This window comes from Castor canadensis, chromosome 8, assembly GCF_047511655.1.
Source record: "Castor canadensis chromosome 8, mCasCan1.hap1v2, whole genome shotgun sequence".
Classification (NCBI taxonomy): Eukaryota; Metazoa; Chordata; class Mammalia; order Rodentia; family Castoridae; genus Castor; species Castor canadensis.
The window spans coordinates 154,489,615-154,503,027 of record NC_133393.1 but is presented as its reverse complement, the minus strand read 5'-3'; the positions used below and the strand labels follow the sequence as shown (position 1 = coordinate 154,503,027).

The 13,413-nt window shown below is 53.6% G+C and overlaps 1 protein-coding gene across 2 annotated transcripts in view; it reads right to left on the bottom strand.

Annotated features, from left to right (window-relative positions):
- The window catches only part of Fbln1 (fibulin 1), a 74,594-nt gene extending 62,162 nt beyond the window's left edge, over positions 1–12,432 (bottom strand). For both annotated transcript variants that reach the window (XM_074084682.1, XM_020184596.2), the window contains exon 1: positions 12,247–12,432. In XM_074084682.1, coding sequence (XP_073940783.1) covers positions 12,247–12,328 — 82 coding nt within the window. In that variant the 5' untranslated portion in view covers positions 12,329–12,432. The remainder of the gene's footprint in view (positions 1–12,246) is intronic.
- Positions 12,433–13,413: the final 981 nt, after the last annotated feature.

Below are 13,413 nucleotides of genomic sequence, written 5' to 3'. Positions count from 1 at the left end.
ATTCCTTTATGCTTGCTTTAACTGATTTTTTAAGAAGGTAATTCACAAAATGCAGGATCTTATCTGTTCTAGATAAGAGACTGCGGCTCAGCCTCTAGGTTATGGTGACATGACTGACCCAGTGGCCTAACACCAAGTCTGCTCTCCCCATGCAGGGCATCCCCACACCCTAACCAGTGCCACTTCACCCCTCAGTCCAGCTCCTCAGCCCCTGTCTGCAGCCTCAACCTCAAGTCTTTTCCAAGCCCCTCATCAGTCCCGGCCCCTCCCCTCCCTGGTGGCCACCTCCCCCAGCAGCCTGTGTTCCTACCTCACCACACTATGTCCAGCACCAATCTCGCCAATCTAATGTTCTGTCTGTCTGCCTCACCCGTCCAACCACAGAGGTCCTGAGTGGGGTTAGTGTCTTGTCCTCTCAAACCTCGGCCCAAAAGCTGGTGGCACTTGTGGTCCCAGATATGTGTGGGAGGCATAGGGAGGAGGACCATGGTCTGAATAACTAAAGCATAAAAGGGCTGGTAGGGAGGCTCAAGAGGTACAGTGCTTGCCTGGCACGCATGAGGCCCACAAAAAAAAAAAAAAAAAAAGCCAGTACACAAAGTTGAGTAGAAACAGCAGAAGCTTAGGAGTCAAGCAGACCCGGACTCCAGTACCAGCTCCAGCACCTTCTCTCTGTGACCCTGGCCAAGACACTTCACCCAAGTCGCAGCTTCCTCATCAGTAAGATGGGGCTCACAAGACCCCCGCAGAGCTGGTGAGGAGGTGGACAAGGTGTAAGAATTTCCAAACACATACTAAGCACTCCATAAACAGTGGCTGGATTATGTGTTAGATGATAAACAGGAACTAGCCCACGAGAAGGGGGAGCCATGGCTGGTCCTGGGGTGTGGAATCCTCCAGAGAAGAGCCGCAGCCCCTCCCCACCCCAGATTCAGAAGGGCAAATGCAGGTGAGCAAGTGGCCCGTGGCCACTCTGTAGGGCGGGAGCTTTGCGCCCTGAGCTACAGAAAGGAATCCAATGTGTTTGGAAACGACTGCTGTGGGAGGTCATGGGACTCTGAACCTTATTCTCAGCAGGACAATTAGATGTTAAGCCCTTTGGTCAGCCTGGAAACTTGGAATGTCCCTGGAATGTAGTTCAAATGTTCTGAGCAGTGAGTTCCAGGGCTGGAACTCACAAAACAGAACTGTCTGGGAGCTGCGTCCAAGGGGATCAGCTGAAGTTGCCCAGGGCTGGCCCACTCTCCTAGAGCTTGAATTGTCTCATCAGCCAGGGGACAGCTTACTACTCAGACACCAGGAAAAGCTTGGCAGGAACCACAGCTGGGCTGGACAGTGATGAGACAGAGAGGTGGGGAGAGGACCCAGGGAGGACACCACTGTTCCCCAATTGCATGGCCCTGATCACGAGTGGCCCTGCAGACAAGGCCCCATCCATTCACCAGCCTCTGCCCCCTCAAGCTCTGAAATTCTTCCTGCTATCCTGATTTTGGCACACGGTGTGTGCGATGTCAGTCACACGATTAAGAAGCACTCAGCCCCCACTTTCTTTGCCTAGGGATACAGGTCACTTCCAATTATTCACTGTAACAAACAGCTCTGGTGGGACATCGCTTGTAAATCTGTATTACCAAAATCATGATTTGCTTTAGCCAGAGCCCCGGAAGGAGAAGAGCCAGGTCAGGAACATTTTCTGACTCTTACTCCACACAGAGGGCAGGGACCAAGAGTCTCCCTGCCTATGTTTCCAGGGAGGACCTTGGCCAGCTGGATCCAGGCTGATTGACCCAAGCTCTCAGGCTCCTTCTGATCTAGGCTGAGGTATCTGCCTGAGGACATGCTAGGAGCTGCAGCCCAAGGTAAGAGGGCCCATGAGGGCCAATGTTGGTCTGGAAGGGCTGCAGGTGGCTCCAGGTGACACTGCAGTGAGGGGAGTAGAGGAAGCTGGGCATGGGTGACTTGGATCTGAGCCCTGGTCCTCTCCTCCCAAGCACATTCTTACAGCTGGCTGAGTCTCAGGCTCCCATCTTGGGGTTTGCATCACCAAACCACAGGGTTATTATGCTGCCTGGTACACAGAAGGCTTCTTACTTCCACCTCTCCCTTCCCCAGTCACTGCTGCCTTTTGCAATGCATACTTTAAGTGCCTTGCCACCAAAATGTCACATCTAGGATTCTTCAGAACTTGGATTTCAAACAGAAGTAGGAACAGAAGCTAAATGGAGTCAAGTCACCAAGGGATGTGAGCATAAATGCTACAGTGTCCCTGTCCTTACCAATGCCACGTCGCACCCACCCAAAACTGCCCAGCACTCAGACCACACAAAGACCCTGATGCTTTCCTGTTCCCCAGCTGAGTTCCCCAACTGGGTTCTGGCAGCTTCTGAAGCATTAGACCTCTTTCACGGCCAGGGGTGGTGTTTTCTCTTCTCACCGCCCCCACAGCACTTGCAAGTGTCCAGCACACACACTGAAGCTCACAAAGCGTTATTACACAGAGCTAGGGGGCTGAGGGGCACAAGTGCCCTTAAAATGCAGGGGCTTCCCAGGTGAGATGCTCTGCCCAGAGACGGGTCATCCCAGGAGGTGAAGGAGTGGCCCCTAGAGAAGATCCCTATGCAGAGGTCCACCTGGAAAAGTGCAGGGCTGCTTAGAAGCACAGCAAGATCCAGAAATCCCAGAACAGGCACCCCTTAGCCCTGAATATGGGCCCAGATGGGCTCAGCACCAGATGCCCCTACTTTGAGGAAAATGGGCTACAGGGAGAGGAGCGGTGGAAGGGAACAGGGAAACAACCTAGACAACTTCCTGGTGTCACGACTCAACACACCAACAAAGGCACTCTCTGCAGCAGGTTGGTCTTCAGACGAAGTGTACGTCCCACACAAGAAAAGTTCTGGTAGAGTAAGCAGAGAGGCTGCATTTTCATGAAATGGGCAGGGCCAGGCATGCTGGAACACAAAAGCCTATCCCACCCTGCTGTCTCTCCCAAGACAAAGTCCAATTAGAAAGGTAAATTGATGTTTTCATACACCCTTTTTATCTTTTTGAGACAGAGCCTTGCTACACAGCTCAGGCTGGCCTTGAACTCACAATCCTGCTGCCTCAGCCTCTTGAGGGTTGTGATTATAATATAACAATTACTTAAACTGCTTTTGCTGGAAAGCACTGCCTCCTTACTTGGGCCCACAAATTCACTGACAGCGGGAGGAAGGCCTGGCATGGCTGCCTGCGTTTGCTGCCTGCATTTCGTATCTGTCTTTGCTCTGCAGGTACTTTGCAATCAATCACCTTGGAAGGACAGAGCCGATGGATAACATCTTTATGACAAAGGACTGAAATTATCCCCGTCGAATAGCAGAGCCTTGCATGACAGCCACCTCCCCACCCCAAATGAGGGTCACCACCTGGAGCTGGAGTGAGCACCATCTGGGAACCAGATTGCTCTACTCGATGATGACAGTGATGACGTCTCCTGAACCCTCACGGTGGAATGAGTCAGGCCTCACTTAGGTCAGCTGATTAATTATGCATACCTTTCTCCTCCAGCTCTAATTCTTCCTCTACTTAAAACTAAACCTTATGTCTGTACCCTGAAGATGGGCTGAAGTGCTTACCTTGCCTCTTCTCCCGTCCTGAGCCACATAACAAATCTTCCTTGGTCCTTCACCATTGCTGTCTCCATTGGCAGGGACAAGTGACCAGACCTGACATTGGAATCCCAGGAGTTTGAACTGGGGCCTAAAACTCTGGTTTCAGTTACAGGCAAGCACCACCACCATGGAGGCAAGAGCTGTCCCCTTTTCAATACACAAGCTTTACTCAGGTCATGAAAAATCAAGTAAGATGAAGAAAACAGGTTTGGCGGACCAGGACAAGGGTACAAATGTGGTCCCTAAAGGAATCAAATTCTTAGACCAACAGTAAAACAGTGGTTGCTGGGGGCCAGGGTAGGGAGTTAGTGTTTAACAGGTTCGGGGTTGGGTAGGGAGTTTCTGTTTGTGGAGATCAGAACTTTCTGGAAAGAAATGGTGGTGATGGCTCTCAACAGTGTGAATTGACTTATGGAATCCAAACTGTACACTTACTGGTTAAGGGGGTAAATTTTATACGATGCATATTTTACCACAATAAAAATACGCACAAAAAAGTTAGTGTTTGTGGGTCATTCTGTCCCATTCTTCTTTAGGAAAGGAACTGGATGTTTTTTGGCTCATGCCTCACTCGCCTTTTACAGCCAATGCTGCTTTAAGGCACTCATGCCGTAAAGAATTAATTTGGTCAATTGTATTTTTAAATGTTTCTTTTTTTTTTTTTCCTTTGGCTAGGCAGGCACTCTACCATGTTAACCACTCCACCAGCCCTTTTGGCATCAGTTATCATTGAGATAGGGTCTTCATTTTATGCCCAGGCGGGCATACACCAGGATTCTCCTATTTAGTGGTGATCCCTGCACAGCCAGGATGACTGGCGCACCCCACAGCATACAAACATTGGCTGAGATGAGCGCTCACAAACTTTCTGTCTGGGCCAGACTGGAACCTTGATCCAGTAGATCAGTAGATCTCTGCCTCCCAAGTAGCTCAGATTATAGGCGTGAGCCACCGACCAGCTCTTGACCAATACAATGGCTTATATGGCAAGCTATGAGATTCCAAATGGGAACAGTTAAAACATTCTATAACTGGGTAAACTATAGCTATGCAGAATAAAAACAACTTTAAAGACCTATAAAAACAAAAACAAACAAAAAATACCCTGGGGATCATCCTTCCCAGGGGTCTCTGAAGTGGCCAATGGGGAGGATGGTGACAAGGAAGAGCCTGATGTACACACCTGCCCAGTCTCCCGGCCCTTTCCCTTGCTCATGTACCTGGGATGCCAGGCTACTGTGTGATTGTCTAAAAACAGCATCCTGAACTGGGGAACCTCCGAGGCCCACAGAGACACCTCTCCTCCCCCAGCCCCACTCCTGCTCATTCTCACTGCCTTCCCAGTGCCCTTCCAGGACTCACTGTCAGGCTGGGGCAGGAGCAAGAAGAGAACTGGAGGCAATAGAGCCCCTACCCAACACTGCAACCCATGCTACCAAGAGTCTCCAAGTGGTCCACAGCAGCCAGCCAGTGCCAGTCACTCTGGCCTTCAGAAGGTGTAAAATCAGACAACCTGCACAGAACCCACTGTAGCTAAGCATCCCCAAGTGCTGCATTAGGAGAGGAACATGGTCATCACCACTACTGTGCCCCTGACACCTGCCAGCAGATCCAAGACCCATAAATGACTTCAGATAAATCCCACACTGGATGCCCACCCAAGGCCACCCTATACTCCCTGCCCCTCAATGCCCTGTTGCTGGGCTGGGCCGTCAGGCCAATTCTGGAATCTTCTCTCACGTCTTTCCTTTTTTGGTCTGAGGAGAAACTTCTATCGACTACAGTATTAACCTGATTCCTGTCATCTGGTAAGATCCCCGAAGCCAAATGCTCAGCATATACTCTTGCAAAACATGGCTGACCAAATATGCCAATGGAAGGCAACACCGCTGGGGTAAAACTTGTCCATCCTCGTGGGCACCATGGCTGCACCCAGAATCCCAGCTACTTGGGAGGCTGAGGCAGAAAGCTCGCCTGAGCCCAGGAGTTTGAGAACAACCTAGGAAATCTAGTGAGATCCTGTCACAAAACAAAAACCCAACACCGCCCAGCCTTGAACTGGCTGCCCTGTCACTAATCCTCACTGGGCCTCGTCTCTCCCTGCTGCCCGTGTACAGCAGGGCTGGGCAGGTAAGATAACCCATGGGGAGTGCTGTAGTCAGTACCTTGCGCACAGAAAAGAACGGAATCTTGAAAATCAAGCAGAAAAGCTATTGTCGTAGTAACTGCAAACACTCCCCAGGCTGACACACCGTCAACCTGCCAGCACCCCCTTCTGAAAAGAGACACCCGCCCAAAATGCTGGTATGCAGGTGGACAGATGGCTTAGCTTGCAGCATCAGACACCACTTGTCACCTGAGACAGCAGTTAAGACTGAATTTCTTCCAGGTGAATTAAACCTTTCAGAAAGATTATGGTGCCAACCATGGAGTGTGGTCATTATGACAGATGCCAGTGGCACGCTGCATGTTCTCAGGCATGCAGAGGCTCAGTAGGTTAACAGAAAGCAGGGCCAGGATGTTGATGTGTAGTAAGCAAATGGCCACGTGGTCTTTCCAAGACCACGGATATGGGGCTGGTAGTTAGAGAGGTTCTGTACCACTCTTCAGGTGGAAGCTTCCAGAATGTGTCACCTGGCTAGCTGCAAACCTGGCAGGGGATTGGGCAATGCTCAATCACATTCCTGAGCAGCCCAGGAGTCACTTGGACCTAATGTCCTAAAGAGTGTTTAAAGGGCGGAGTGTTGGAGTGAGAGACGCAGGGGCGCTAAGGCCCAGGGTCTGGCTGTAACTCCAAGGTTGAGGGCTTTACCACTAGAGCAAGCCCAGACTTGGTTTCCCCTGTGTGTAAGCTGGATGGAGGACTTGGCCCAGCAGGGCTGGACCCTGGGCTGACACAAAATGAGGGAGAAAGCAAAGCAGCTTCCTAGAACCAGGCCCATCACATGGAAAGTACTTGCCTTTCTTCTGAGACAGTGGCCTTTCTTCCAGAGCTTGAGGCATAAAAATGTCCTCTACGTCTATGCAAGGGTGAGGGCCCCAGATGGCAACAGGTTGGGTTTTCTGGTTGTTCTTTATTTTAATGTCCACATTTGGCAAAATCAGAAGCGGACAAAGCTGGGTGAGTAGCTGGGAAGGGGCAGGACTGTGGTCCAAAGCCAGTCTCAGTTCTCTGGGATTCCTGGGCTTGAGTTCCAACTCTCAGAGTCAGACTATGAATGGGATCCTGAGGACTGCTTCCTGGCCTGAGCTCACACCCTGCAGGGAGCTACCTTTTCTACAGTTGCAGCAGGGCTGGGGGTGGGAGGTAGTGCCCTATAAGCAAGGAACAGAGAAGACACAAATGCAAGGAGATGCCAACCAATGAAAGCCTGGCAGGAAAGTCTGACCAAACAGAACCAAGCAAGACTCAGCCCATACCCTTCCAGAGCCTGGACCCTGTGAGTGAGCCTGGGTCGCCAGCAGGGCTCCAGCCAGGTAGACCCAGGGCCTCTGTATCCCTTGCATAACCAGGACCAGGACACACTTTTGGCCCCTCTTTTAGGCACCTAGCCTCTTCAGGAGGAAGCAGGGCTAGCCAGCATCTGCTCTTATGGCTCCAGGCCTTGTGTTAGTCGGATTTCCACTGCTGTGACAAAAAACCTGGGAGCAATCAACTTAAAGGGGGAGGGATTTATTTTGGCTCACGGGTTCAGAGGTTTCAGCCTCCGGTTGGCTGGTTCTCTTTACATTGGGACTGAGGTGAGGCAAAACCTCACGTCAGGGACGTGTAGCAGAGCAAAGCTGCTCACCTCATGGTGGCCAGGAAGCAAAGAGAGAGAGAGAAAGAGAGGAAGGAGCCAGGGACAAGACAGAGTCCCCAGGAGACTCTGCCCAGGGGCAGGTCCCACCTCCTAACTTCCCACCAACTCCTAATCTCCTTTCAAGTGACAAGCCATCAATGAATTAATCCACTGATGAGGCCAGAGCCCTCAGGCTCCAATCACCTTCCCCAAAGCCCTCCTACACTGCCTTGGGGACCGAGCTTTCAACACATGAGCATTTAGGGGACACTCCAGATCCCACGCCACAACAGCCCTGTCACAACACGAGAACTCATACTCTTTACATGCATTCTTGAGGATGTCCCCAGTACCCGTCACAGAAAATGCAAGGGTCTAAAGTAGAGAGGCAGTCAGGAGGCAGGGAGAAGGAAGAGGAAGCAACCTCGTGCATCGACCCCAGCACACACGTGAGCTGTCCTCACCCTTGATGTCCACCCTGCTCCGAGGGCTACCCGGAATCCAGGACCCATCTCCCCCAGATTTCCTTCACTTCTCTGTAAAGGAAATACATCCTCTGCCTTAGGAAGCTGGAACAGAGTTCTACATGCCAGGTGGTCCCAGGGCCACTCCTCTCCTGTGGCCACATTTTCCTCCTAACACACACAGGAGCATGCACACAAGAGAGTGTCTTCTTTTTCAGGGTCTCTCTGTTCTCTAAAGTTCCCAGAACTCAGCACAAATGATTAACTCTGTACTAAGCACCAGGAGGACCGAGCAGGCTGTATCTCACTCTGCACTTTACCCCAAGCCTCTCTCAATCACCATCTGTGAGCAAATGAATGAACAAATGATCATGTGACCCATCTCATGTGATTCTAGCAGGCTCTGTGGGGAGGTAAAGAGACTCAGGAGGGCCCTGAGGCCACACAGTAAGCACAGCTGCAACCCCAGCTCTGTCCCTAAAGCTGCTTCCCCCTATAGCCTCCTGAAGAAAACTAGGTCCCCCCAACCCCTGCAGCTGGACTTGAGAAAATGGAGATTTCAGGTCCTGGTTAGGAGTGTGATCTGGAGTCAGGCTGCCTGGACTCCTTAGCAGCACATGCTAGCTGACCTCTCTTCTCCTCAGGGTCCAATAGAACAATAGGGATGATGACAGTGAGGTGCAGTGAGGTGCAGAGGAGGGGGGCCCCGGGAGTGGTAAGAAAGGTATTCAATTATTGAGTCCTGGGTGGCTAGGCATTGGGTTTCTGCCCTTGGCTTGACTACAGGCAGCACTGACTGACAGGAATGGCTGTGAGTGGGTTCAGAGAGAATTTTTAAGCCAAAATGAGAAGCAAGACTTCAATGTAGGTAGAAAACTTGTTCATTTTTACTCCAGCAGGTGACAGGATCCAAAAGGAAAAGAGTTCCAGGAAAGTACTGGGTCCCCCATTCCCAGGGTGGGTGATGGGATTGTCCTAGTTACTAAAGGTGAAACATGTCAGCTAGGCAGGGCGCACACTCCATTCATGGTGAGGAACCAGACTCAGAGGGCAGGTGCCCCGGACACTACCAGCTCTCAAGTCACTTTCAGAACTGGGACCAGTACCTTCCCCCAAGTCCCTCTGGTGAGAAAAGGACCCATGGGCCTTTCTCATAACCAACAGGCTGCTGGAGCAACATGCACCAGCCCCGTTCCGACCTAGCCTAGCCTCGGCCAGGACCAGCCAGGGGTGAAAGGAAACCTCCCCTCCAGCCTGAAGGGGCGCTCACTTCAAGAAGTTAGTAAAATGCCTTCCCCTCCCTCACCCTGTTTTGTTTTGTGGCACAGCTGAGATCACTGTAAGGAATTGGAACCACAGGGGCCTGCCAACGCATCTATTAATCAAATTGTTATTTGATATTTTGCAAAAGGGAAATTTTTTGTCATATAAATTGTACTGGCAAAATTATCATGTCCCCTATTAGAACTGTTTTCCTAAAACACTGCCTGTCAAGCCTTCGTACCACAGTAACCCCTGCTCAATTCCCGGGTGTGAAGGGGGCAGACAGAACTCCTGCAAGCTCCCTGGCATCTCCCATGTTCTTCTGCCATCCAGGCCTTTGCTTAGGCCCTTCTCTGTGCCAGGAGCACTCCAGTCACCATGCTCCCAGTCCTGCCCACAAACTCAGGGGATGACTTCTCCTCCATACAGTGCCAGTTTGCACACTGCTTCCTCCAAGAAGTCTTCTCTGACTGCCACGAAGATTTGGTTCAGCAAAAGGGGATGCCCCATGAAGGAAAGGGTGGGCTGGCCAATTACAGCTGCAACAGCTGCTCCTTCTCAGCTCCTGGCTGGGAGCTCCAGTCTTAGCAAAACCTTCAGAACAGTCTTTAGTTAACCCATACTGTCCTACCTGAGAAGGAGGATGCTACAAATAATGGCAAATAAGAATAACACCCCCACCCAGGTTCCCTCCCTCAGTTCTCAAAGCAACCTAACAAGTAGGATTCCTTATTTCCATTTTACAAATGAGGGAACCACCACACCATCTCACGCACGGTCCTTTACTTCAAATAGGAAGCTGGTTTTCAGTGCCACAGGCACCCAGGCTCTCTGCCAGGACCTGAAGACCAGTGAGCTGGGCTCCCCACTCCTGCCCCCACAATCCAGCAGAGTAGCACGCACAGCCCCAAGGTGGGGGCCTTGGGCAGGGCCAGGAGGGGCTGCACGAGCCCTACAGAAGAGGCACCTTATCTCATCTTAGTGCATTAGGCCCTTCCAACCCCCACCTCCTGACTGGGAAACTTCCAGGAGCTGCGGCACAGGCCACATGGTCCTGTGCCAAGTCCTCTCTCGCCTTTGTTCTCCCTCCCAACATGACTTTCTTATAATCAGACAGAAACTTTGTGGCTGGAGTCAGAGGCCAAGAAAGCTTTGGAGAAAACACAACTGTCTTTCTCAACACCCTCCTTCTCCCCACTCCCTCCTGCCCCGGGGCTCAGTACAGCCCAACAGGACACAGGACACAGGAGACAGGACAGACAAGCAGCTTGTCTCTGCCACTTGACAAGAAAGACCAGGGCCGTCTGCATGTCAGGAGCCTATGGTCACCGAATGAGTTTGAGCAGATTAGCCACCGGGCTGTCTGTCTTTCCTATGATCCCTTTTTAAGTGCAATTTCCTTGTGAACCTCACAGCTCTCTGGAGTCCAGGGATAGGGCCATACCTCCCCTTTCCCCATGGCCCCATCTAGGGCTGCAGGCTACTGAAAGGAGCCAGCCTTCTGGCCCCTCTTCCCAGACCACACCAAACTAAACTGGCAAAATTCAAGAGACAAAAAGGGTTCCGTTCTTCTCGTGAAAGTGGGCACCGAAGGTTGGGAGTCTTTCTGTGAAGAAAAACCACTGAGGCAGCAAGCCATTACCGACTAGCAACAGCAAGCAGGACAGAACAGCGATAGGGGACGTGGGGACTCCTGGGGCCTGAGAGTTGAGCTAGGCCTTCTCTCTGGACCTGTCTCCTCATCTGTAAGGTGTGTGGTCCCTGAAGTTGCTTACATTTCCAACAGGAGTTTCCCTGCTCAGCTCCAGTGTCCCCTCTGGGTTTTCACTAGCCCTTGGTGGTGACTCTAATGTACCTCCAAGAAGCCCCCCCATGACTCTTGGCAGCAACACTAAAGCCCTATGCCTTCCCACACTGTCTCCAAACCCAAGAAGCAATCGGGAACATGCCAAGGCCAGCGCCCAGAACAACCAGAGCTCAGCCACAGTGAGCCTGGAACTGCGACACCACTCCCTTCCCCCTCCCAAAGGCCCCCCTGGACTCTCCAGGAGCATTATCTGGAATAGTGACCTTTTGACCAAGGAGGAGGGTGGTCATCAGAGAATTCAAAAGAGGCTAAAGTAAACCAGGGATAAAGATTCTGAGATTCCAAGGGTGGTCCCAAACTAGGCCCCCAGAAGAAACAAAGACTCCTGGAGGGCTGGGCCTGGCTAATGGCTCTGAGAAGCCACGGGTCAGCAGAGAGGTCAGAGATCAGGACTCTAGGTTGGGGGGGAGCGGGGGATGCACTACTGCTCTGATCCACAGGCTTTGTTACTGCCCCTTCTCCCCCAGGCCTTGAGGATTAGGGAGAAGGGGCAGCCTGGGTGAGCACCATCATCTGGGTGCTGTCACTCCCAGGGCTGGGGATTGGGTTCTGCGCACCCCCCCACAGCCATCTGTTAGAGGACACTCCATCCCCCTTGCCACAGGGTTGTAGGTTTGAGAGTGGCCTGTCCCCTCGTCTACTTGGACATGGAGCCTCGCAAGAACACTGCCTTGAGTCTTCTGTGTCTGGGCAGGTCAGGCAGAGGGAGTAGCCACCCCCTCCCCCCGGCCCGGAGCCCCCACCCCAGCTATCACCCTAAACACCTCCAGACTGCCCTTTTACTTTCTAATTTCTCTACAAATGATTGCCCCACACTCTAGTCTCAATTTGCCCATCAGCAAGATGGGCATAACATCCCCCTCCCACCCGGTCTAAGAGAAGCACACCGGAGTGGGAGGGGCAGTAGGAAAAGCTACACCAAAGGCGCAAAGTGCTCTCCCCACCACCACCCATGGCCCAGGGTGGGGTCCGGACCTCCTTTGCGGGGTGGCTGGGAGAGGGTCCGCTGGAAGGTGTGTTTGGGAAGTGGAAAGACCCATCTTTAAAACAACGGGAGTGTTTGGGCCCAGTCAGGCGAGGGGAGGGGGGAGGGGACGTCTCCTGGACCTCCAGGCCACGCAGCTCTGGGGACACAGCGGTCCCGGGGCGGTCCAGGTGAGAACTTCCAAGGAATGCAAGGCCTGGGGTGGGAGACCGTGGGCCAGGGGCGCCCCTACCTGGGGCCGCCAGCAGCGAGAGGCTGCCGAGCAGCAGCAGCAGCAGCGACAGCGACAGCGGGACGGGGCGCGACGGCTCCATGGGGACGGCGGGAGGGCGGGCGGCGGACAAAGGCGCGGCGGGCAGCGCGCTCCACGCTCGGAAGAGCCTCGGCAGCCAACGCGGGGCCGGGCCGCGCCGTTCAATTATCCCGCCCGGAGGAGGCGCGGCGGGGGCGGGGGCGGGGCCGCGGGTGTCCCTCCCCGCCGCGCTCCGGGGCCCTCAGGGACCCTCCCTCCCGCCCCCGGGCGGCTGGGGGCGCGCTGCCACGCTGGGGGTGGGAGTGCAGGCCAGGCTCCCCGGCAGGGGCGCACAGCCCGGGGCGCATTCGGGCCGGATGCGCCCCACCCAGCCCCCAGCCCCGCGCCTGCGACATCCGATCCGCTCCCCACCCGCCAGCCAGCCGCGCGGGCTCAGGATCCAAGGTTAGCTCGGCCCGACCGGCTCGCGGAAAGGACGGGGTCCCCGCAGAGCCCGGTCTTAAGTGTCCGTGATCTCTCGGAGCGGGAATAAGGGCGCGGGCCACTCGCGGCTCCCCGCGCGCGAACCCCGCACCCTCCGTCTGCGCCTTTCCCGCCTTTGCCGCCCGAAGCCCGCGCATGGCCAGGTCTGCGGTTGTCCCGGGCTGGGATCCGACTCTGCCCTTAAGGACTGCCTGTCGGAAGGCGGGAGGACCGAACAGACCCCCCACTCACAGCACTGGTGAGATGAGATGGGCTCGCCGGGACCCCAAATCCTAAACCGAAAAGAGAGTTTGACCCAGAAAGTCACTGGCGCCCCCCCCCCCCACCACCACCAGGAGGCAGCGAAAAATTACGCAGGGCTGGCCGGAGCCGCTTTGCGCAGGAACGCATGGCCGCCGCCAGCTAGTGGTTATTACCAAGGACAAGTCAGTCCGTTGGAACCACAGATAGTCTTACTTTAAAAACCCAAACCTGGGTGCAGGGATCGACCGGTAGCCCCTGGAGGCGCCCATAGGAACTGCGGTTAGCTGGATGTATGGATCCTGGACGTGACAATTCCATTCCCATAATATACCCCGCAGAATAAAACGCAGACACACATGCACACAGGCAGAGACATAGCTAGAATGTTCCTGGTGGCACTGTCCATCACAGCCTCCAAGG